Source organism: Vipera berus, assembly GCF_964194415.1.
Source record: "Vipera berus genome assembly, chromosome: 1".
NCBI classification, from domain to species: Eukaryota; Metazoa; Chordata; class Lepidosauria; order Squamata; family Viperidae; genus Vipera; species Vipera berus.
The window spans coordinates 104,315,810-104,341,947 of record NC_138202.1 but is presented as its reverse complement, the minus strand read 5'-3'; the positions used below and the strand labels follow the sequence as shown (position 1 = coordinate 104,341,947).

The 26,138-nt window shown below is 42.5% G+C and overlaps 2 protein-coding genes across 2 annotated transcripts in view; both read left to right on the top strand.

Annotated features, from left to right (window-relative positions):
• ABCC8 (ATP binding cassette subfamily C member 8) overlaps window positions 1–3,950 on the top strand; it is a gene marked incomplete at its 3' end in the record, with an annotated part of 78,484 nt that extends 74,534 nt beyond the window's left edge. The window contains exon 38 of the mRNA XM_081327064.1: window positions 3,813–3,950. Within this exon, the coding sequence (XP_081183190.1) occupies window positions 3,813–3,950 (138 nt within the window). The remainder of the gene's footprint in view (window positions 1–3,812) is intronic.
• A 3,884-nt stretch (window positions 3,951–7,834) lies between these two features.
• On the top strand, window positions 7,835–11,459 carry KCNJ11 (potassium inwardly rectifying channel subfamily J member 11). Its single transcript, XM_081337663.1, has 2 exons — window positions 7,835–9,593; window positions 9,955–11,459. The coding sequence occupies exon 1, from the start codon at window positions 8,162–8,164 to the stop codon at window positions 9,359–9,361; it is 1,200 nt and encodes a 399-aa protein (XP_081193789.1). The 5' UTR covers window positions 7,835–8,161; the 3' UTR covers window positions 9,362–9,593; window positions 9,955–11,459.
• The last annotated feature ends 14,679 nt before the right edge of the window (window positions 11,460–26,138 follow it).

Sequence of the window (26,138 nt, the reverse complement as noted above, 5' to 3'; positions counted from 1 at the left end):
AAGTTGGCAGGAATAGCCAACACTCCAGAAGATTGGCTTAAGATACAGGAGGATCTTCACAGAATTGAACAAAATCTATCTAACAAAATGAAACTCAGTGATGAAAAAAGAAAAGTTCTACGTTTAGTCAAGAAAAACCAAATACACAAGGTACAGTATAGGTCACGGGTCGGCAACCTGCGGCTCCGGAGCCGCATGCGGCTCTTTGAGCTGTCTCCTGTGGCTCCCAGTCGCCCGGTGCACACGCACCTCTTCGAACGGGCGGTGGTGCACGCGCACCTCCGCCCATTCAAAGAGGTGCTTGCGTACCACCGCCCGAACGGGCAGTGGCGCCGCTCGTTGGGAAAGCAGCTGGTTTGGAGAGCTGCGCGCGCACCTCCACCCGTTCGGAGAGGTGCGCGCGCGGCGCCACCCGTTTATAGACCTGCTGCCGCGGCCCATTTGCAGTGCTACCGCCTTCCTCTGAAGGCGGCAGCTCTGCAAACAGGCCGCAGCAGCTTTACCAATGAGCGGCGCCACTGCCCATTCGGGCAGTGGCGCCGTCCGTCGGGAAAGCTGCTGCGGCCCGTTACTAAACTCTACATATTGCAGAGCACACATAACTTGCCAGTTTCTAAGGAAACTGAGCGTGGCTGGGACGGAGGACTTGTCCTGCGCGTCCACAGGCAATGAGGGCAAAACCCCTTGCGACCTGGTTGTGAGAAATGGGGAGAATGAACACCCCCCCACACACACACACACTTGGCCTCCCCGTCGCCTGGATTCTCACTTCCCCTTCAGGCGTGCTCTGAGACTCAGGCGCGCGGCGCTTTTCATTTGCGGAGCCGGGGGAAAAAAGTTGCCTTTCCCCGAAGTGCCACAACTCCCTTGAAGCGACTCGTAGCGGGCCCCGTTTTTCCCCCCACCCACCTCCGCGCAACTTCTGGCTATCCCCCGTTTGCCAGGTCTGCAACTAGAGGCGAGCGCCTTGCCTTCAGCCGAAGGGCAAAAGCCTGATCTCGTCCAGCTCTCCTGATCCCTCAGAGCGCCGCTTCACGGGCTCTCTGCACGGGTTGAATGGTCGTCTCTGTCCGTTCCCACCCCCCGCCCAACCCCACCATCTATTCTGTAAGTACCGCACATGACACACACACCCCGGGGCAATTGAAGAAAATAGGATGATGAAGGACTGCAAACTAATACGTTACACGTCTCCATCGATTAGCCATCGATTAACCATTATTTCCCTGAATGACAAGCAAGCCGGTGGTCAAGTAAGTGAGGCTGATGATTTATTTACACGTGAGACAGGGAGAGACGATTTCTTTATTCCGCCGATGAGCTCGGCATCCGGCAACCTTTGGCGAGTCAAGAGCGCGGCTCTGGGAAGCGCGCCAGCCTTTCCTGCCTGGGTTTTATGAGGGACGAAGTGAGTTGGGCTGGAAAGCTGCGAAACGACCGCGCTTCTCCGTTCCGCCCGGGAGGATAAGGACGAATACCTGCAGTATAACTACAGTTAAGGAGAAGATCGTTTTATGGATTCAATATTTACACTAATATTGATCAGTGTTTATTGAACTTTTAATTTAATTCTCTGGTTCACACAGCGTCTTATTGGCAGTTAAGCACAAGTGTATAAAAGGAAGAATTAGAGAGGCTCCAAGTACTTTGAATATTTTGGCCCGAAGCCACTAGGCTTCGGTGACCGAGGCCGCGGTCGCGGCGGGTAAGGAAAAGGGAATCGGGCTTCTTTCAAGGGTTTGTTGTATCTCTGCCACCCCCCTCCACCCAGTCTCGCCCCTTGTGGTCTTTCTGCTGCGTGGGAGGCAGAAAAACTGGGGCAGCCAGTGCTGCCTGAGGGCTGATCGTGCTAAATTTCTGCCTTTCTCATAGTTATTAAAGCATCAAATGGCACCAAAAAGAGGGGTGGGGTTCTGCCATTTTGTCGAAATGGGAAAACGTCGAAGTTGGGGAGCAAGTTCCTTAGAACTCTCCGGGACTTTTTAAATTAAATCAGCACAATACTAGGCTGTGTGGAGAGCTGATGCAATGGAGGAGGGCTGCCAGTTTGTAAGGTTTGGGCTTTTATGTCTTGGGGAAAAGAGCACTTTAACAACAGGATCTTTTCTCGTAAAGAAAAAACAAAAAGCTCACGCTGTGTTGCTTTTCTTTCTCCCTGTATTTCTAAGATTACGGAAGCTTTGCCAGAAAATTTTATGCGGGTGGTTGAAAGATGGCATCACAATAAGGAGGTGACCGTTTGACTGGGTGCCAGATTAATGTTGGCTCTGCAAACGGGCCGTCGCCACTGCGCAACCGGTTCCATCACACATAAAGTGGCAACTGTGCATGCGTGTCTGCGCACGCACAAGAAACAAAACGCTTTGCGCATGCACAAAATGTTTTTTGCGCATGCGCGTGCGTGGACACACGCACGTGGCTCCCACTTTTTTTATGTGTGATGGAACTGGTTCCCAGTGGCTCTTTTGCTTTTCCAGGTTGCCGACCCCTGGTATAGGTGGTACCTTGCTCAATAGTAGTAACTGTGAGAAGGATCTCGGAGTCCTAGTGGACAATCACTTAAATACAAGCCAGCAGTGTGCTGCAGCTGCCAAAAAAGCCAACACAGTGCTAGGCTGCTTTAACAGAGGGATAGAATCAAGATCTTTTGAAGTGTTAATACCACTTTATAACGCCTTGGTAAGGCCACACTTGGAATACTGCATCCAGTTTTGGTCACCACAATGTAAAAAAAAATGTTGAGACTCTAGAAAGACTGCAGAGAAGAGCAACAAAGATTATCAGGGGACTGGAGGCTAAAATATATAAGGAACAGTTGCTGGAATTGGGTATGTCTAGTTTAATGAAGAGAAGGACAAGGGGTGACATGATAGCAGTGTTCCAATATCTCAGGGGCTGACACAAGGAAGAGGGGGGTCAATCTATTCCCCAAAGCACCTAAAGGCAAGACAAGAAACAATGGATGGAAACTAATCAAAGAGAAAAGCAAGCTAGAACTAAGAAGAAACTTCCTGACAGTTAGAACAACTAACCAGTGGAACAACCTGCCTCCAGAAGTGGTGAATGCTCCAACACTGGAAGTTTTTAAGAAGAGACTGGATAGCCATTTGTCTGAAATGGTATAGGGTTTCCTGCCTGAGCAGGGGGTTGGACTAGATGACCTCCAAGGTCCCTTCCAAATTACTATTATTATTATTATTTTATTATTATTATTATTATTATTATTATTATTATTATTATTATTATTATTATTTTATTATTATTATTATTATTATTATTATTATTATTATTATTATTATTATTATTATTATTATTATTATTGCAAATCAATAGGGAACCAAGTTGTCCATAATACTCTGTAAATGGATGCAGCAATAGAACATGGCGGATTTATTTTATATCTCTCTTTCCACCAATGCAACCAATAAAATCAACAAGCAAATTAATAATATGAAAACAGAATTAACGTAACACAATAGAGATTAAACTTATCTTGTTTCTTAACAATTCATCTATGGAAGTGAAATGCTCAATCTTCAATGCATTGGGAAAATGAGTTCACATGGGACAAACCAAGGCTGCCTTTTTAATTTCAAAAACAAAGCTAGTATAAGAGGAAAATGAAGTGATAACAACTTATATGCCAGCAGGTAAAATATTTTCAGCCAGAATGGTATATTTTTTTCTTAAATATGTATTTTAACGTAGAACAGAACAATGAACATTGTATTTGGGGGTTATGGGGCCTGCAGATATTTGATTGGAGACTTTGTTTCTTTCAGAAATTTTTATCATGCCTGTTTGTCTTACAGCACCGGGTGCACACCATTCTGAATGCTGATATGATTATTGTCATGAAGAGAGGAGTTATTTTAGAATACGACAAACCAGAAGTTCTGCTGGAAAAAGAAGGCAGCGTGTTTGCTTCTTTTGTTCAAGCAGACAAGTAGCTATAGTATAAATTATTAAACTATTCAAAAGAACAGTTTTATTATCAATTTTCTAATTATGTAAAATAACTGTAAATAAAAAATATTTAATAATAAAAAGCTTAGTCTATAAGTTCTTAAGAAATAAAGCACAATTCATTTACCTCTTAAGTGTGAGTATCTTACTTTTCCAGCAGGACCTATTGAGATTTTTTTTTCCTTTTCCACTGGTTTATCTCCAAGTTTCATAATGACTCAACTTGAAATTTTAAAAAGAAATAAAAGCAAGTTTGCATGATGAGATATTTAAATTAGGGCTCTGCCAGATGTCAAAAATTGACACCTTAGGTAAGAACCTTACATTAGCCATGCCTATCTATCAAAGGCAAAGGCTACACCAGCAAAAGAATTCCGTGACTGCACCTGTAATTAAGTACATTATGTACATTTAATATCACATGGATAAGGAATATATCTTGGCAGGATGATAGAGAATTGTAAAACCATTTACCAAATTATGGAGACTTCGGTGGCAATTTCAAGCCCATAGCAATTTTACTGCTCAAAACGAGTTAAATGAAAATATAACGCAAAGCCCGATACACAGAAGCAGGCATGATATAACGAAATCTGAACAATTAGCTCTTATTAACAATACAGCTCATACAATAAAACAATACAGGTTATAATTGCCAAATATGAATTCTACAGCTTACTAAAAGTTTTACATAAATGACTATTGGTAAATCTGTGGCAGATTAAAGATCATTTTTCATACAAGTTATGATTTTAAAATCTCTTATTTCAATTTCTTTCTTACAAATTGAAACCTTTCAAAATATGTAGAAATGTGTCATTAGTATGGACAGAAGATTCACCCATTTAAAAGTAATTTTTATTAAAGGTTTTATGCATTGTAAAAATAAACATAAAAGAAAAAGAGCAAAATAAAGAAAATAGAGCCCAATGAACAGATTAAAAAGAGAGAAAAGAAGAAGAAAAAAGAAAATATAATTTCCAATCTTCTTTACAGTAGTTCAAATAAATTTACCTATTCTTCCCCTTTAAGGTTATATTATGGTTCCCTTCAAGGCTCACTCATTTTTTAAGTAGACCTATGAGCCATTCATCCTGGATGAGGTTTTCTAACCACACATATCTAGGCTATTCCTTAAATACACACTTTTCTCAACCAGCACAGTACACTATGTCCTAAATGTCACACAAAGATTTTCATTGTATTTGCACCCCATATTAACCTTGATTAAGGAGCATGAACATGTTGGAGGAGATTCTGCAGTGTCTTTGAGTTTTTCCAGGACAGAACCCACCGGCTACTTAGCACAGAGAAATATAAAAGTAGGATTTCTGTCAAGCCGTACAAAGGCCAGGAGGAAAATGTGCTGATTTTAAAACCCAAGAACTGTAAGAGAGGGATAGCAGTATTAACTGTCAGAAGGTAATCAAGGGTAAAGAATAAATATCCTGTATTATCTCAGATTCGCTGTTTCTAGGATTCTTGAGTCTGGTGTATATATTTATTTACTACAGAAATATAGCATCACATGTAGAATTTTAACCAGAATCTTATACTTTCCATATCCTCCAAATGCACAGCAACCACTGTATGAGATTTATGGAAACCAGAATTCCAATACCTATAACCTTAGGTAGATATGTTGGTCTTGAACGGAGGAGACTCAATTCTAGTTCCACTGTCAGACAGTGAAGCTCACTGGATGATTTTGAGTGAGTTACTATCTCTCATCCCAACCCACCTTAGAGGGTGATGGTTGCCGAGAAAAAGGATAGGAAGGAATAGGATGGACCCCATCTTGAGCTCCTGAAGGAAAGGCAGACTCTAACTCTAAATAGGTAATCTTCATGGCAGTATAATGCTTAGGTTATGCGTGATTGAGACCAGTTTGGTGCAGTGGCTAAGATGCTGGACTGGAACACAGGATACTAGGAGTTCTAGTCCTCTCTTAGGAATAAAAGCCAGCTGAGTGGTTTTGGGCCAGTCACTTATCCCAACCCACTTGACAGGGTTATTGTTGTGGGCAAAACAGGAAGGAGGAGCATTACATATGTGTGCTGCCTTGAGTTGCCCAAAATAGTGTGTGAGGGGGAATCTAATAATTACAGTGTAGTAGTATGTAGGCAAGGGACGCGGTGGCTCAGTGGGTTAGGACGCTGAGCTTGTCGATCGGAAGGTCGGCAGTTTGGCGGGTCGAATCCCGAGTGCCGCGTAACAGAGTGAGCGCCTGTTACTCGTTCCAGCTTCTGCCCACCTAGCAGTTCGAAAGCACGTAAAAATGCAAGTAGACAAATAGGGACCACTACGGTGGGAAGGTAACAGCGTTCCGTGCGCCTTTGGCGTCTAGTCATGCCGGCCACATGACCACGGAGACGTCCTCGGACAAGCGCTGGCTCTTCAGGCTATGAAACGGAGATGAGCACCGGCCCCTAGAGTCGGAAACGACTAGCACGCATGTGCGGGGGAACCTTTACCTTTACCTAGTATGTAGGCTCCTTTACTTGGCTTAGTTTATGTAAATATGCAGTCTGAAGACGATGGTGTTCGTTGCACTGCTGTGTTTTCAGATCCTTTTCTAAAATCTCTCATACCAAGTTTACTTTTTCCACAGATCCTGCAAACTGAGTTATCCAGGTTTATTAAGAAAGGGAAACAGAATAACAGAGGAGCTTTGGAATGTCAGGGTTATTTGGACTACAGTAGGTAAAACATAACTTTATAGGGCAGCCGTTGTATACTAAAGTATGCTGGAATTAGCAGTTAGTTTGAAATGCAGCTTTACAAAGAGTATAATACAGATGTGTCCAATCTGCAGCCCATGGGCCACATGTTATTTATATGCATTAACTATATTGTGTATAGGCAGTCCTCGATTTCTGTTGTTAGATGAGAATTTGTTAAGTAAATTTTGCCCCATTTTTCGACTTTTCTTGCCACAGTTGTTAAGTGAATCACTGCTGCTGATGAGTTATTAACCTGGTTGTTAAGTAAATCTGGCTTCCCGTTGGCTTTGCTCATCAGAAAGTTGCGGAAGATGATCACATGACCCCGGGACGCCGCAATGGTCATAACTAAAAACCAGCTGCCAAGCATCTGAATTTTGATCACATGACCATGGGGATACTGCAAAGGTGGCAACTATGAAAAGGGGTCATAAGTCACTTTTTTTCAGGGCCATTGTAATTTTGAGCGGCGACTAAATGAACTGTTGTAAGTCGAGGACTACCTGTATTTTATACGCGGCAGAAGACAATTCCTCTTCACTCAGTGCGACCCAGGCAAGCCGAAAGGTTGGACAACGATGGTATAATACAGTAGGAAGCTGGATTTTATTTCCTTAAGTCAGATGAATTGCAGATCTGCAGTCTTGCCTCTTTTTCTCATTCCAACCGTAAATTCATACTTAAATGATTATGTTTCATATCTGAATAGATCAGCTGTAATAGAAATATTGTATTTAACTGTAAATCAACTTCACCAGGCAGAGATTATAATTCCCACCCACTCCTCATTTTTTTTTAGGAGAAAAATAATTATAAAGAAAATCTCAGCTCTACCTTCTTACGGAAGGTGAGAAGCAGGCAGCGTCCTAGTCATTTATCCACCGTATTCTTTAATAGAGCATACATCTATTGTTGGCTGGAGAGGTTGATTTTGAAGGGAAGAACGGAAACCTTCTCCAACCCACCCAAGTCTCGGTGGCGGCGGGCGCCGCTCTACACGATCCGGGAGTTCTACTTATGCCGTCGGGATTCCCTGGCGCGAGAGCGCCCCCTGCCGATCCCCTTTGTCGCTGGATTAGGGAACGGGCGGTCGCGCGAGGTGGCCGCCACCTGGCGACTCCTCCGCTGGGGGGGAGGGTTCCTCCAAAGCCGGACGACCCTTAGTTGGCTTTGTCGTCTTGCCGCTGTCAGGAGCAAGTCACGAAATGCCGCCGCCTTGCCAAAGTCGACCCGAGCTGTGATTGGCGTGCGCAGCTGGCGGCGGGGTGGGGTGGGGGGGCTGGAAGAGCGCACGGCGCTCGCCGGGACTGGCGGAGCGGAGCAGTGGAGTCGGCCAGGGCAGCGGGAGCGCCGGTGAAGAGGCCTAAGGGCTCCGCTGGCTGGCGTCCCCGCAGCGGTGGCGGGCACGTGGCCGTAGCCGGGGCAGGGTCGTTGGCGGCGGGGGGTGGGGGGGAGCCCAGCCCACGCCAACCATGCTGTCCAGGAAGGGGATCATCCCGGAGGAGTACGTGCTGACCCGGCTGGCCGAAGATGTCCCGGATCACGCGCGCCACCGGACCCGGGAGCGGCGGGCCAGGTTCGTGGGCAAAAACGGGTCGTGCAATGTGGCGCACAAGAACATCCGGGAGCAGGGCCGCTTCCTGCAGGACGTCTTCACCACCCTGGTGGACCTGAAGTGGCCCCACACGCTCATCATCTTCACCATGACCTTCCTGTGCAGCTGGCTGCTCTTCGCCATGATCTGGTGGCTGATCGCCTTCGCCCACGGGGACTTGGACCACAGCACCCGCCAGCTGCGCCTTCAAGGCGGGGCTCGGGAGGCGGCGGACCCCTTCGTGCCCTGCGTAACCGACATCCATTCCTTCACCTCCGCCTTCCTCTTCTCCATCGAGGTGCAGGTGACCATCGGCTTCGGGGGCCGCATGGTGACCGAAGAATGCCCCGTCGCCATCCTCGTCCTCATCGTGCAGAACATCGTGGGGCTGTTGATCAACGCCATCATGCTGGGCTGCATTTTCATGAAGACCTCGCAGGCGCACCACCGCGCCGAGACGCTCATCTTCAGCAAGCACGCCGTGATCGCGCTCCGCGGGGGGAAGCTCTGCTTCATGCTGCGCGTGGGCGACCTGCGCAAGAGCATGATCATCTGCGCTACCATCCGCATGCAGGTGGTGAAGAAGACCACCAGCCAGGAGGGCGAAGTGATGCCCCTCCAGCAGATCGAGATCCAGATGGAGAACCCGGTGGGAGGCAATAGCATCTTCCTGGTCTCCCCGCTCATCATTTACCACGTGATAGACAAGAATAGCCCCCTGTACGACGTGGCCCCAACCAGCCTCGTTCACCACGAGGACCTGGAGGTGATCGTCATCCTTGAAGGGGTGGTGGAAACCACTGGCATCACCACCCAAGCCAGGACCTCCTACCTAGCCGATGAAATACTCTGGGGCCAAAGGTTTGTGCCTATTGTGAATGAGGAGGATGGACAATACTCCGTAGACTATTCCAAGTTTGGCAACACTGTGAAGGTGCCCACTCCAAACTGCACAGCCAAGCAACTGGAAGAGGACCGGAGTATCATGGACACGATTTCCTTGTCACCCAAAGGCACTATCCGGAAAAGGTCTGTTAGGTTAAAGCCCAAATTTACCATAGCTGAGGAGACCTTATGACAGCTCTGTGGACTTGCCTGTTAAGGCAGGTGTAAGAGACTTGGAGGCAGCCTCTGTTTCATTTTTCAGGTTGGTTCCTTCCGTGTATGGGCTACATGGAATGTTTGTGGTGCAAGACAAAATGTGTGACTCAGGGTTATGTACGGAAAACTGAGCATGCATAAAGCTTTCTTCAGCCTTCTTATCTACTGTATTTGCACTTGAGATAGGTAAACCTCTCAAAAACATAAAGGTAAAGGTTCCCCCGCACATGCGTGCTAGTCGTTTCCGACTCTAGGGGCCGGTGCTCATCTCCGTTACAAAGCCGAAGAGCCAGCGCTTGTCCGAGGATGTCTCCGTGGTCATGTGGCCGGCATGACTAGACGCCAAAGGCGCACGGAACGCTGTTACCTTCCCACCGTAGCGGTCCCTATTTTTCTATTTGCATTTTTACATGCTTTCGAACTGCTAGGTTGGCAGAAGCTGGGACGAGTAACAGGCGCTCACTCTGTTACGCGGCACTCGGGATTCGACCCGCCAAACTGCCAATCTTCTGATCGACAAGCTCAGTGTCCTAACCCACTGAGCCACCGCGTCCCTTCTCAAAAACATAGACATCTCTTTTTTTTCTTGAGAAATAATTTTCTATGTTTTGGATTGAATTATTTCTTTTTCCACAATGAAAAGGCACTAATACTGTAATCAGGTATTTATACTTAACGAAAAGGCAGTATAGGCGTAAGAGTGCCCATTTATGTGGCGATGTTTCATGTACTGAATGAATAAATGTATTAATTCAATTCATAAATGATAACTGCATGCTTTCTTTTATTGCCAGTGAATTAGGAGATACACTGGCTTATGGTATGCATGGATGATATAATCAAGTTAATTCCATATGTCGCGTTAGGACATATGGGAAAATATTTTTAAAAATTAGATAATTAATTTTGCAGTTGTGGTCTGCAAAAGAAAAAAAAACGAATTTCTGAGTAGTACAATCCTATTCAAATCTACTCAAAAGTAAGTTCTACTGAGTTCAGGAGGGCTTATTTCTAAATCGGTGAATATTGGATTTTAACTTCGGTGTCATAGTCACCCTTTGCTGCTACCCCAATTTTTTTTACTGTAAAATTAAACGCTGTATATTATTTATATGAATAATATTGAATTAATGTGGGGCACTTTTATGTAACTTAACCACAGGAGTAGATCCTTCTGTTCGAATGTTATAACTGAAAATTGATTTTTCCAGCCTTTTGGGAAAAAAAGAATAACATTTGAAAAAATATGGACACTTTTAAGGAAAGAAACTGCTTTCATCTTCCTAGTTGCCTTGACTTTCATCTCCGATAATATTCACTGAAAAATAGAAGCAGTAGGGCTGACAATTTACGGGTGACATTGTAATCCTAGCTGTCATGTGAATTCCCATCTCTATCAAATGGCATAATTTAATCAGCTTGGGTCAAATTTTATTTATTTTAATTGACAGTTTTTTTAAAAAAAAGCCTGCACTGTCTAATTGTTGCAGTGTTGACTTGGATGAGGGAGAACCAAGATTCAAAGTCTATTCAACCATGAATCTCCCTGCTAACCCTGGGCCAGTGACTTTTGCTGTAGCTATACCTACCTCACTAAGTTATATCTCTATGCTGCCTTTTCGGAGTGAAAACATGCTAGAAATAAAATAAATGTATGTTGTATTAATTGGTACAGAATGAGGATGTATTGGGGTGGGGGGGCAATTAACCAGAGTAGGTCAGGAACTTAATCTAATAGATGTACAAAAGTTAAGAGACATTAAATTCCATAATTTATTGCAAGCATAGTTAAGGATTAGGCATGGTGATGTTATTAAAAAAAGGTGTTACCTTATTTACCAAACAACATATTATATGCACTGAACTCCAAAGATAAAGTCTTAATGTATTTAAAATTAACATGTATATATTTAACTATAATTGCATGCCTTAGTTTTTACTTGTAATAAGGCAATGTTTTTATGTCATCAGTAAATCAGAAATGTCTGTAACATGGAATAAAGTGGCATAACCATGTTAATTTTATAGACCAATAATCACAAAATAAAAAAGTGCATTTATTTAAAAAAATAAATAAACAGGCACCTGCCATTAAGACTGTGCTTCCTTCACAAATCTTTTCTCTGTCATTCCGGGAGTCAGAAGGATGAAGTTTCAATCTTAATTAACTATAGAGGGTCCTCAGAAATAATATCCAAGGAAGAGTTTCAAAGGTTTAAAAACAAAAAGACAAAAGTAACTTTAGGAGCTGTTCAGAGATTTCCTGCTTCATGACAATTGTCCAGTTCCAAAACCTCAGGGAACCTTTACAGCAGCCTCTGATGAAGTGTGAAGAGTAGCAGTCCAAAAATGAAACTGAACAGAATGGCTGTCTGTGGAAAACCATTTCAGTGTTGGGCCCAGGGCTTTTTTTCTCATAGAACGCTCAGAACGGAATTCCGGCACCTTTTCTCTGTCATTCCGGGAGTCAGAAGGATGAAGTTTCAATCTTAATTAACTATAGATGGTCCTCAGAAATAATATCCAAGGAAGAGTTTCAAAGGTTTAAAAACAAAAAGACAAAAGTAACTTTAGGAGCTGTTCAGAGATTTCCTGCTTCATGACAATTGTCCAGTTCCAAAACCTCAGGGAACCTTTACAGCAGCCTCTGATGAAGTGTGAAGAGTAGCAGTCCAAAAATGAAACTGAACAGAATGGCTGTCTGTGGAAAACCATTTCAGTGTTGGGCCCAGGGCTTTTTTTCTCATAGAACGCTCAGAACGGAATTCCGGCACCTTTTTTGGATGGAACCTTGTAGGGTAGGCAAGGCGGGTTGTATGATATGTGAGTTCTGGCACTTTTCTTTTACAACAAAAGCACTGGTTGGGCCTATAGGTGTTCTCTATTGCTTTCTAATCTTTCCACCCAGAATATATCAAAGTCATCCCCACCTTATACAGCCCTGTGTTACTCCCTGTGCAGCCAGAGGATTTGTTTTGTCTTGTTTTGTTTTGCAGCTATGTAGTTGGGAACCATGAAAATCATTCAGAATCAGCCTCCTAGACTTTCTAGCATCTAACAGCTGGAACGTGAAAATCTATGGAGGTTTCATTTTAGACAGATAAACTGAAGCACTTCTGTGTTCATCATTTTTGAGGTGTCTCTGAAGTCTTGATTCCAGGCTTGCTTGTGTTTCAAAGTACGGCTCTATCCCTCCCCTGAACAATAACTTAACCAGAAATGTCACCCAAACTCTGTTAACCTACTGCTGCTGCTGCATCATCAGATGGTATCTTCAAATAACACAGCAGCTGCTTTCCTTTCCTTCACCCCTCATTAACTGTCATTTAAGTCATAGGAACTGTCACACTCAACATCTGTTGCATGCTTTCATATGGCAAATTTCTTATGCAAAATTTCTACCATGAAAGACTGAAGAAGCTTACTTGGATAAGCAGTGAAATGTTTCAAACCAAAAAGAAAAGTTCAGTTACCATGACTCAACTTCCAACTTTCAACTCTACCTGGATGACTGAGAACCTTCATCGACATGTTCTACCATGAAACTATTTAAGGGGATCTTCTATAGTTAAGATTGTGATTGCATTTGTACACTTAGCGTATATTTTTGTTCCCATCATTCAAATCATGATTTGGTCACTTACAAGTTTAGGATGCGCATCCATACTTCCAGTTCTATGTAAGATGGTCACTTTATTCCTATCTGCTCTTCCAGTCTTAATCTTCCACTTTTAATCAGAATAAGAACAAAACCTACAATCATCAAGCGGACAAGGCTTGGAGGATTTGTATCCCAACCAGGGGATAGGACATTCAGTGCTTCCCAAGAAATGATTGCTCAGATTTTTTTTGGAACTCCCAATCTCTCTTTGTGACTCCATTATTAATTGTATTCATCATCATCACAAAGTTTCTCCTAATTTTCAACTTCTCCTACTATAAGGAAAACCCAATCCATCTAGTCCCAATCATTTGGCACCCTCTCCCTGTTGACAATTCTGTGGATAATAAAGGAATGGTATCACTCACTCTATTAAAACTGGTTTCGTTGACATAGGATCAAACTTAGTTCAAAATTCACAACAGAGTTATACTGTTATCAATGTGATAAGTTTATAAGTATATCTGGTCTGCTAGCAATCCTAATAACTTTTAGCCTTTAATTCCAAAGTCAGAACTCTTCAATAAACAGAGCAGAAATAAGGATTGAGAAATATTTATACACATTGGTTCATCCTTGTGGTGTCTTGAATCTAAAATTTAAATCTAATCTAAATTTAGTTTTTTAAAATATAATTTTGTTTTTATTGTTTATGGGTTTTTGCTATTTTTATGGTATAAACTTTTGGGAATCACTTCTGGAGCCCAAAGATATGAAAACATATTAAATAAATACTAACCCCATTGCACAGAATGTAGATGACATATGTGTGTGAGAGAGAATGGGGATCAATCTGATCAATCCACTTCAAGATTAAGGTCTCTGAACATTATTAATCTAATCTAACAGGTTGAGAGAGAATGACTTGCTGAAAGTTACCCAGCCAACTTCTGTGTCTTAGGATGGAGCAGAACTTGTATATTCAAACATACATCTACCAAACAACTAATCTACATTTTTCCTCAGCTGAGGGATGCAAGAGATTCACAGCTCCTTCAGACTCCAAGCCAACTTCTATAAATTTCCAGAGGTTGGAATTTCCTGAATTCAGGAACCACCTGCCATATGGAAAAGTGAGAAGATGAATGCAGTGAAATATTGCTCCCTCCTATGCAATAGATCTCAGAGGGAAGGGAGGAACTGTTTTTTACCTTAATGAATTGTTAACCAATTGGAAAATCAATAGCACATGCTATAAATTGTACTGTTGACTGGCCAAGGACATTAAAAACATGGCTAAGATTCAAATAAATTTAAATAGGTGCCATTAACATAAGGGCCTAATGCCAAATGCATTCCTTCAAGGTATTGGGTGGGAAATAAAAATGGCAACAAAAAGAGAAATATGAGCTATTTGTTGAATTTTGGATAAAATGAAATTGTATTCATTTCAGTTTCAAAGAAAAGTCTTTTAAAATAAGGTAATGCTCTTCAGAACAATAGTTTGGTATCCTAAACAGTCCACACATATCACTGGACTTTGGAATGAATTTTTCCAGAAATAGGATTCTCATTTTTTTTTCTTTTGGTGTGAAGGGAAAGTTAAACCAATAACACCATTACCTTCAACAAGGAGAGTCATGTACCTGTATGCAAATGAAGCAATAACTCTTAGGTGAACTGATGACTGTCTTACCTTTTGAAGCCAATCAATGCAACTCTGTGTCCCCTATTGATTTTGAGCCAGACACTTTCAACCCTAGGAAGGAGGCAATGACAAGCCATTTCTGAAAACTTGCCAAGAAAACTGCAGTGACTTGTCCAGGCAATGGAGCCAATACACAGACATGCACAGATTTCTCTTGAACATCAGGAGGGGGGGATAATAATTTAATATTTAACAGTACAAAAGCTGATTAGCAATGGAGGTGGTAAGACTCTGTTTAATTGGAGACTGGATGTTCAAAGGTCTGGGATGCTATAATAATGCATTTCTGGTTTAGGCAGATAATGGGTATTTTTCAACCTCTACATTTTATGATTCTTTGAATAAAATGGGGGTTATTAACAAGGTCAGTAAGGAAACACAATATAAGCAAACATAGTTTTCTAAAATAATTTTCAACTAATCAAAACAAAATGAGGATTTGAATCCTAAAAATGAAAATAAATCCTTAGGAGGTAATCATGCTGCACCCATCCATTTCCTTGAAAGTAATTCACATAAGGATGCTGGCTACTGTATTCAGACCTCATTCCAAGTCTGTCTTTCAATGCAAAAAGTTATAACAGTGTTGTTATTTTTTTAAAAAAATAATCTAACACCTAAGACAGTGCCAAGGAGATGATCAGCTGTATCCACTTAGACAGCACTAATCTATTTGGAGTGTAGGGGACTATGTCCAGACTAGCCTTCTTTCTTGGTGACAGCACCATCCACTGATTCAGTTTTCCCTGGAGAAAGATCATTACATCTGGCACAGTATGCCCATTAATCAGCCTTCTCTAACCTGGAATCCTTCAATAAAGAATTCTGTTTTATTCTATTGGATTACATCTCCCATCATTCCATACCAATCTGAGCACACTGAATTCTGAAAGCTTCAGAACGGAGAAGGATGCATGATTGAAACTTCCTCCTGGGCTGAATAAGGTAGAGTCTGAAACATGTAGTACCTGGTTTGCCATGCAGGAATTCAGAAACCATTCCATATCTGGAAGTTCAGCACAGCTGATGTCCCATAATAGGGAGGCCTGACAAGCTGTAAGATAACAACTTGTATGCTTGGAACTGGATACAAAGGAGGGAGGGATCTCGCACAATAGCATTTTTGTTGTTCTCACTTGTTAGTTATTGTGTGAGCTTCTGGCTAAGCTCAGAGGCAGAGAATTCCAGTGGGCACTCTTGTCTTCTAATGCAAGTTTGGGGGAGATCTTCGTGAAGGAGGTGTTCTTTCACCAGGACCAATCTGTTCATTGGACAACTCCTGAAGAAGCTGCAGGAGAAGAAGAATGGACTTTAAAGGTTTCTGACCTGGCAGAAATGGCAAAGATCTCGGCTTATTTGAAAGATCATTCGCAAGAACGTTATATTATGGAGTGGAAAAAATGGATTGAATATATCCAGAACAAATATGGGACTAAAAAGTTTCATTTAGCATTTGAATAAGTCTTCCTTTCTATTTTCTTTTTTTTCTATATGAAATATTAGTATTGCTTGTAGTTACGGTATCTTATATGAGCTAGAGAGTGATAGATTTAAGAATTTATTGTTGGTAGCATATGGATGGTTATGATTGTTCTTTGTTTTTATACCCTGTGCTTAGCTCTGGGAAGTCGGGGGGGGGGAGGGGGGAAAGGGGGGTAGGGGTAGGGAGGGATAGGTAGGGGGGGAGGGGGGGATTGTTAAAGATAAAATGTATTTTAAAACTTTTCAATTAAAAAAAAAAAGAAGCTGCAGGGATATGTGAACAATAAGGGCCAAACACGGTGCCTCCTTTATTAGGAAGAACATTGAGAGCATCACAACACAATCCAACAGCCTTCTGCATCAAGTTAGATGACACAGTAACAGCTACGTGAGAAAGAGGTGACAATTCAGTCTAGGGAGGAGGAAATGACTGAAACGTTAACGCAAATAATAGAAGGTGAGATGCCCAATTTATTTGCCTGAGCCAAGGTAAGTTTTCTTGCTTATATTTTTGTTCTGTTAAACTCAGCATACACTAGGCAACAGTCTAGACAACCTGACCAGTCCCTTGTCACTTCATGGGTTGAAAATGCAAAAAATCCAGAGTGGGTGTAATAGGAGCAGAGTTGCTCAAGGCAGTAGAGTGAGTAAACACTTTGGTATGTCCTAAAGACGTGGCCTCTGTCCCAGAGGAGCCCTCACCACATAGGAGGCATTCCAGCAGCTGTTCTTGATGGGCTTCTGAGTCACCTCACGACTAAGGCGGAATAAACAAGCCCATGGGAATGAATAAGGAGGCTGAGGAAAACAATCCTAAACTCCCGCCTCCTTCATTAAACCTTTAAATTTAAACTTGATTAAACTCCTTCATTCAACATTCAACTGTTGCTGGCTCATTTTTGATAGCAAAGCAAAAAAAAATTGCTCTTCAGAAATCACATGGATAGTTTATATAATTGGATTCCCAGTCTTGTCACCTTCCACTGTGGGTTCTTTTTCTCAGTATGAAATATTGCAGAGCAGCAATACTTCACATCACCTGCAGCTCACCCTGATCTGCTGGAAAACTCAACTGCTTTCCTTCAGCCTTGAAAGAGAAAACGATCAGAGAAACAAAGAAGGTAAGAAAGAGAATGGGTGGCCCAACCTACTTCAGACTCCACTCCAGTCCCTGATGGCTTCACTCCTACTCAGAACATGGAAGTCAGCACAGACTACCTATCCCATTACTGCAACCTTGTGTAGCTTGGCACCTTCTTGACCTGTTCAACTGCTACTCCCATTATGCCTGATCAAAATATATTCTCAAGGATAAACTCTATGTTATTAAAAGAAAAAGAAAAAACAGCTTAAATCAGCTAGAACGTTTTTAGAGGCATGCAGCCCAGAGACATATTGTTTTGAGTTGGACATCCTTATAGCTCTTAAAAATAAATGAGTAAATAAGCAAACAAATAGGCAAACAAATACGGCAGTCCTAAACTGGCTGAAGCTTATAATTCAAGAAAACTTCTCTAGAAAAGAGCAAGTCAAAAGAACCAGGTTTTTTTTGTGGTGGCTGAATTCACACATTGCTCTAAATCAGGGGTCCCGAACTCCTGATCCATGAACCAGCACCGGTCCGTGGCATGCCAAAAACTGGGCTACGTAAACAAGCTAAGCCGCCTCAGTGGGATGCAGGGAGTACATGAAACCATGCCTCCTTCGATCCGCGGAAAAAAGTCTCTCCATGGAACTAGTCCCTGATGCCCAAAAGATTGGGGGATGCTGCCCTAACCAGTGGGTTCTTTTAACCATGGTTACTTAAACAAGCTATAATGGCTAGATTTACAGAACACACTACACTATAAAATTTGAGTTAGCAACCACAATATCTGGATTCACATGGGGTGTTAAACTATAAGGGGATTTGCTTGGCTTCATCTTGGTGACTTCAGCTTGTGAGACAAGCGGTACTGCTCAGACTTCTTCATCTTTACACACTTGAAAAATTTGATTTTCTTTGCAATGTGTTGCTTGTGCTTTTTTGTATCCCCGCTGCCTCCTTTGTTTCAAACCTGGAGGGCGGGAGGGAAGCTGGGAAGATGAGCTTGGGCAGAACACGGGGACATCCTGAAGAGGGACTGAATTAACACCGCTTTGTTTAAATTAAATCCATGATTAAATATGTCCCAGTTCTGAAGCTGTCTTTGCATTTTGATTAATGAGAAGACAACTCTGCAAATTTGAAGTGTGCTTAGACATTTCAATTACTGTGCAGCAAATGATCCTATGTACTGTTTTTGACTGTGTGGCAAGAAGGGTTATGTAACACAAAATGGCATGTCCTGTCCTAGACTGAGGCTAATAAAAGACAGAACATCAAGTTCAATTTGTGGTTCTTCAGCTTAATGAAGAATAACTTCAGGAGCGTAGTTTTCTTAGGTGTGTAAACACTTCCTAGCAGGGTGATTGGACTGGAACAGTTCTGATAGGCAATGCTGGCATGGATGGTTGATTCAAAGCATCTGTTACTCCTATTCTAATCAGATATGCAGAATTTTGATTAGTTTTATGTAGAATTGCCATTAAAGAGTAATTTTGGGCAGCCATATAGGTTTGATGCATAAATAAAACAAATGGTAAATTAAAAAGTTCATTTTTCCACATTTCAGATTCCTTCCTTCCTTCCTTCCTTCCTTCCTTCCTTCCTTCCTTCCTTCCTTCCTTCCTTCCTTCCTTCCTTCCTTCCTTCCTTCCTTCCTTCCTTCCTTCCTTCCTCCTTCCTTCCCTGGTTTTTGAAGCACCAAATGGACCCTAACAGTTTAGGTACTATAATCTACTTAAATTCCTTCTTCAGGATTTTTTTTTGTGGGGTGTCCCTGAAATATGGGACATAGAAATGAAAGAGAACCTGCTGGGCTTCAGAGAACTTAATTTGTAATGGGGATGCAACATTATTTTGCACTCTTCCTCTGAAATAACTTCTAGTAAAAAAAACAGTGTGGAGCTATTACAATAGTTTAACTTTTTTTAAAATACACTTCTCTTTTGATTATTACTGTATCTTAAATTATATACTACTAATAATATGTCAAAAAGGTGGGTCAGTGGGTTAGGACGCTGACCTTGTCAATCTGAAGGTCGGCAGTTTGGTGGGTCAAATCCTGAGTGCCGCGTAACAGAGTGAGCGCCTGTTATTCGTCCCAGCTTCTGCCAACCTAGAAGTTCAAAAGCACGTAAAAATGCAAGTAGAAAAATAGGGACCACTACAGTGGGAAGGTAACAGCGTTCCGTGTGTTTTTGGCATCTAGTCATGCTGGCCACATGACCACGGAGACGTCCTCGGACAAGCGCTGGCTCTTCGGCTTTGAAACGGAGATGAGCACCGGCCCCTAGAGTTGGAAACGACTAGCACGCATGTGCGGGGGAACCTTTACCTTTACCTAATAATATGTCACTGGATAGGGTATATACCGGTATTACAAAATGAGTATATCCAGAGGTGTGATAAGGGATAGATAATTGAATTAGAGAAGTCTAACCCCCTAATCATTTGTCTGTAAGATGAATTTTAACACATTTTCCTTAACTTTTATAAATAATTCAATTTTATAATGAGAGGGTCATCTTAGATTTGCCAAAGATATAATAATAAAGATAGAGCTATTTTTATGGGTTTCAATATTTGATTGCTATTTCCCATTTAAAATCTTGGATTGCATTACAGGAGTTTACAATTGTAATTAAATAAACTGTAGTTAAAACAAGTATAAAACCACTCATTAAAATAATCATGGAGGACAAAAGTAGTAATACTACATATATACAAAAAAGTCAATTTAAAATTTTAAAAAAACTTAAAAGGAACTACTTCAAAAAATGTCTCTAGTTTTACTAGAATGCAAACATAATATTATGTTTGTATTCTAATAAAATAATATAGAGGGCATAAAGAATGGGTGAGTTATGTTTTATTTTAGCTTCCATTTCTGTAGTAAATGGTAGCTGATAGCTGTCCAACCCCACACCCTATCAAACTGGGGTTAAGAGTAAAAGGAATGTAAACTATGATTGTCCAATGCTGCTGGATCCAGCAAAGCTTTCCTGAGGAGGGGATGGACTGCCACCTCCTTAAAACGTTTATTATTTTTAAAATAATAAAAGCATTTATTGTTGCTTGGGTCTGATTATATATCTTCTCCTCTAAGACAATATCCAACCAGGTAAACATGGATCTAAGATACAGTTGGCTGCACTCGCAGCACCGAAGACCTTATCCACTTCTTTAGATCCAAAAGGTTCAAATTCTTCTCACATAACTACACTAGCCCCAGTCATCTCCAAGGCACTTGCATAGCTGAAGTCTAACTCGGAGTGAATTCAGTTTTATCCAACAGATGGCTAGAATAGTCTTCACAACAGGCCTCATAGATGTTTTGTAGAGGTTCTTCCTTCTCCAGGGGAGGTTGGATTATTCTGACCATGGTGGCTGGACAGCGCTCTGCAATAGCAGTTGGAAAATAATTATGTTTTGCTCTTCTTCTCACCATGAAATAATACTTCAAAAAATTCCTATCTTGGCTCAACCACACAGCTGATCTCTGAGGTCTCTGAACGCTATTAGGGTCTTTCCAGCAACTATAGCCATTCCACTGCTTCTGCTCTGGGGTGGAAAGCCCAGGTGGCACCTTTCCAGAAGTTGAATTCTCTGTGCCAAACCAGGTCTTGATTATACATGTTGTGTGAGCCCTCTCATCCATTATTAAATCATGAGTAAGGGGAGCTTCAGCAAAGGTGCCCCTGATGCAAAGAATAACAGTGCTGACAGTGATACCAAGATCAGTTCTCCATGCATCAATCTGCTAGGAAAAATCAACCAGATACTTTCTTGTTCTGCCTACACAAACCAACTTCCCCTTCCCTCCTTTTTTTGTTAGTTTATTTTTTGTTACTGTCAACTATAAATCTGAGTCCCAAATTGACACACATTATCACCACTAGGATAATCTATGCACATATCTGCATTTTACTTCAGAGTTTAACACTTACTTTGAATGAGCTCATAATGGTTATGATTCAGGGCGATGATGTTGGGTTTCCTCAAGAAGTTCAGAAAAATCTTGGAATTGGAAGAGGAAGAACAATAAGTCAACTCACTTAAGCTTTGGAACATACATCAAGTCATATCGCAATACTCTGTCTAATAAGTTCTTGTTATACTTCACAGAGTCAGTATTAAGTAACTTTCAAGTACAGTAAGTCAGTCAACCACCCTCGCTTGTCTTTCAGGAAGAGCATTCCATGCTGTTGTAGGACCAAGAACCAAACATTCAACATTTAATTGCAAAAGGAAAAGAATGCTGTGCCTAAGCTTCCTATTAGTCTTAATAAGCAAAACAACCTAAGATATGCAGATGATACCACTCTAATGGCAGAAAGTGAAGAAGAACTAAAGAGCCTCTTGTTGCAGGTGAAGAAGGAGAGTGCAAAACTTGGGTTGAAACTTAATGTTAAGTTAAGAAAACCAAGATCATGGCATCTGGCCCTCTCAATTCCTGGCAAATAGATGGGGAAGAAATGGAGGTAGTGACAGATTTTATTTTCCTGGGCTCCAAGATCACTGCAGATGGGGACTGTAGCCAAGAAATTAAAAGACGCTTGCTCCTGGGGAGGAAAGCCATGGCAAATCTAGACAGCACACTAAAAAGCAGAGACATCACCCTGGCAACAAAAGTGCATATAGTCAAGGCTATGGTCTTCCCAGTTGCAATGTATGGCAGTGAAAGTTGGACCATAAGAAAGGCTGAGCGCCAAAGAATTGAGGCCTTTGAACTATGGTGCTGGAGAAGACTCCTGCGAGTCCCTTGGACTGCAAGGCGATCAAACCGGTCAGTCCTAGAGGAGATCAATCCTGACTGCTCTTTAGAAGGCCAGATCCTGAAGCTAAAACTCAAATACTTTGGCCACCTAATGAGAAGGAAGGACTCACTGGAGAAGAGCCTAATGCTGGGAAAGATCGAGGGCAATAGAAGAAGGGGACGACAGAGAATGAGGTGGCTGGATGGAGTCACTGAAGCAGTAGGCGTGAGCCTAAATGGACTCCAGAAGATGGTAGAGGACAGGAAGGCCTGGAGGAACGTTGTCCATAGGGTCGCGATGGGTCGGACACGACTTCGCAGCTAACAACAACAATGGGTGAGCATAAAACACGGTGACTGTTTTTGTTAAAATGATAATAGCAGTATTGTGCCACAAACTCTCCTCCTTTTCAACATGCGCATGGTGTCATAATGGACATTTAAAAGGGGCAGGAATTGTATCATGTTACTATGATGATGTTTTCATCAGAGGGATCAGTTTGAGCATCACTGCAGATGCCACCGCTTCCGAGTAGAATCCGCTCTAGCAACCATACTAAGAATCTTCTGGGGGTTTTTTTTAGAAATTTACATGGCACAAACATTTGTGGACTAGACCCAATTTCATCATCAAACAATTGTCATCATTCTCAGTCTATTAGTTTAATAATTTTAAAATTCTTACCACATATTTCAGTATGTCTCTTACAAACAGAATAACAAGGCCATCACATAGGAATTTGGAGGGGGGATTGTTTTGCTTTTTGAAATAAGTCAGTATTTGTGGGTCATTTTTTTTTTGGATTTTGATATACTGTTTAAAAGTTTCTGTCTTCTGTTATAGGTGGCAATTACCACACCAGCAAAATAAGAATCAAACTGATATAGTTTGGGGAACTTTTATGAGTTCTTCCAAAAGATAACATGCTGCAATCCTGTGCCATAAGCAGTTTTTGATCCATTATAGTTATATACTTCCTTCCTTTCCCCTGTGCAGACAGATATGGATATAGTTAAGTCATAATAAACCTAGAGCAATGTGGAAGCAGGCTGGATGCCACTAAAGAGGTGATATGAACAGTCACATAATCTCCTGACTTGGAATAAAGGACCATCACTAGTAGTTACCTACTGATTGTGGGCTGTTTAGCATCTACAGTAGGTCAGTAGGTCTATCAAAAGGTGGCTCAAGGACCCCTACGGATCCCCCAAGATCCCTTCAGAGGTCCGACAATTCAAAATTATTTGCCAGCCTATGTAGAAAAATAATACAATATAAAAATCCCATCAAATATTTGAGAGAAACATTAGTGGCAGTGAATGAATCAATTTTAATTTTCAGTAGAATAAATATTGATAAAAATAACCGAAAGAAACAAAAGCTCTTTTAAGGTCCTCTGTAAGTTTTAAAGGTGGGAAAGGGTGCTGAGAGCAAAAATTTAAGAAACACTGATCTGGGTCACAGATACCAACAGCCTACATAAGCAAATTCAGCAAAATACTTGCTTTCGCTCAATAATGTTTATGGTGGAGTGCCTAATAGGCCAATACATAGTCCTTTTCTTTATGTAGCTAACACTGCTTACGCTACAGTTTTCCCTCTTTCCATTGTTATTATTTAGTGAGTGAGAATTTTGGATCCATCACAACAATTGAGAAACAATTGCACATTCAGTTGTTGGAAAATAGTCACTGGTCTGGATACTCCTTCAGTAAATAGAGTATTTATGTATGCGTCCAACTTACCTGTTGTATTCAGTGTTAAGCTTTTTTCCTCAGTAGATGTTAGATGTTTAACTTCACATCGTATTGTCTTCCCAAAGACCAGTGCTTTTGGATCTAAGTGTATTTTACTAACAAAATAACATAAGTGATCTTCTCCAATCTCAACGTTCCTGGGATTGATATTTTCAGATATTTGTCTCCAGCCTTGGTACCATCTGACTTGTATATCATGAGGTGCAAATTGTGATATAGAAATTGCAAGGAGGATATTCTGATGATCTGGAGTCGCCTTTATTTCTCATTGGCTAAATGAGAAGAAAAAAATATTGAGCAGAGATGACAATGTAAATACTGTAATATGTTTCCACAACTTGGCTTAATATGATTAATGAAAGAACGACTTTTAATGTAAGAAAATACTTTAAGGATTGATCCTCTGGAGTCTTTGCATAAGGGAACTATTGCATGAGACAATTGCATAAGACCAACTCCACAATTTTTACCAAACACAAGGTACACATTTGTAACAAAACCCAATGAATGGAAATTTTAATTTAATTTAATTTAATTTATTATCATTTCTATACCGCCCTTCTCCCGAAGGACTCAGGGCGGTGTACAGGGCAAGAATAAAACACAGAAATTTACAAAAATTAAAAAATAATTAAATGCATGCCCGATTAAAATACAATTGATACATAATAAAAACCCCAATAAAAATGATAAAAACCCCACCAATCCCCCCTCAGGCCAGGCCGGCTTGCTCGAACAAGTATGTTTTCAGATCGCGGCGAAAGGAGCGCAGATCGGGCGCCGTCCGGAGCTCAACCGGTAACTGGTTCCATAGCTCCGGGGCGCCCACAGAGAAGGATCTCCCCCTGGGGGCCACCAGACGGCATTCTCTGACCGGTGGCACCCTGAGGAGGCCCTCTCTGTGGGAACGCACAGGGCGCAGGGAGCTTGATGCCGGCAGCAGATGTTCCCTGAGGTACTCCGGCCCCATGCCATGGAGGGCTTTGAACGCCATTACTAGCACCTTGAATCTCACCCGGAAGACAACTGGCAACCAATGCAGCTCACGGAGCAGAGGTGTCACGTGGGAGTATCGGGAAACTCCCAACACAACTCTCGCGGCTGCATTCTGTACCAGCTGGAGCCTCCGGGTGGTCCTCAAGGGAAGCCCCATGTAGAGGGCGTTGCAGTAGTCTAGACGAGAGGTCACGAGCGCGTGAGTGACCGTGCATAAATCATCCCGGCTTAGATAGGGCCGCAACTGGCGCACCAGGCGAACCTGGGCGAAAGCCCCCCTAGTCACGGCCACCATGTGATCTTCCAAGGTAAGCCGCGAATCTAGGAGGACTCCCAAGTTGCGAGCCCTATCTACGGGGGGTAATAATTCACCCCCCATAGAAAGAGATGGAATATCCGAATAGACCCGGGATGAAGGTATGCAAAGCCACTCGGTCTTGTCGGGGTTGAGTTGAAGTCTGTTCCTCCCCATCCAGACCCGAACCGCCTCCAGGCAACGGGACATCACGTTGAGGGCATCACTGGGGTGGTTTGGGGTAGAAAGAAAAAGCTGGGTATCATCAGCGTACTGATGATACCCAACTCCAAAGCCACGAATGATCTCACCCAGCGGTTTCATATAGATGTTGAACAGGAGAGGCGAGAGGACCGACCCCTGAGGAACTCCACAAACGAGAGACCTCGCGGTCGACCTCTGCCCTCCTGTCAACACCGACTGCGAGCGTCCCTGGAGATAGGAGGAGAACCACTGTAAAACCGTGCCTCCCACTCCCAATCCCCTGAGACGCCGCAGCAGGATACCATGGTCGATGGTATCGAAAGCCGCTGAGAGGTCCAATAGGACTAGAACAGAGGAATGACCCCTGTCCCGAGCCCTCCAGAGATCATTCACCAGCGCGACCAATGCCGTCTCCGTGCTGTGCCCGGGCCTGAAACCCGATTGGTACGGGTCTAGATAATCCGCTTCATCCAGGACCAAAGGGAGCTGGTGCGCCACCACACTCTCAACAACCTTCGCAAGAAAGCGAAGGTTGGAGACCGGACGAAAGTTGTTCAATACAGCTGGGTCCAAGGCAGGCTTCTTGAGGAGGGGCCTCACCACCGCCTCTTTCAAGACGGCAGGGAAGCTACCCTCACTCAAAGAAGCTGATATAACTGCCTGGAACCAGCTGCGTGTCCTCTCCCGGGCTGCATAAGTCAGCCAGGAAGGGCACGGGTCCAATAAACATGTGGTGGAGCTCAGTCTCCCCATAATCCTGTCCACTTCCTCCGGAGTCACAGAATCAAACTCCTCCCAAGTGATATCGACAAGACCACCCGCGTCCTGATCGCCAGACTCTGCCCAGTCGGAGTCCAGACCGGTCCGAAT

What these genes read in the sequence shown, in the direction of transcription:
- KCNJ11 (XM_081337663.1), top strand. Translation starts at nt 8,162, where the DNA reads ATGCTGTCCAGGAAGGGGATCATCCCGGAGGAGTACGTGCTGACCCGG.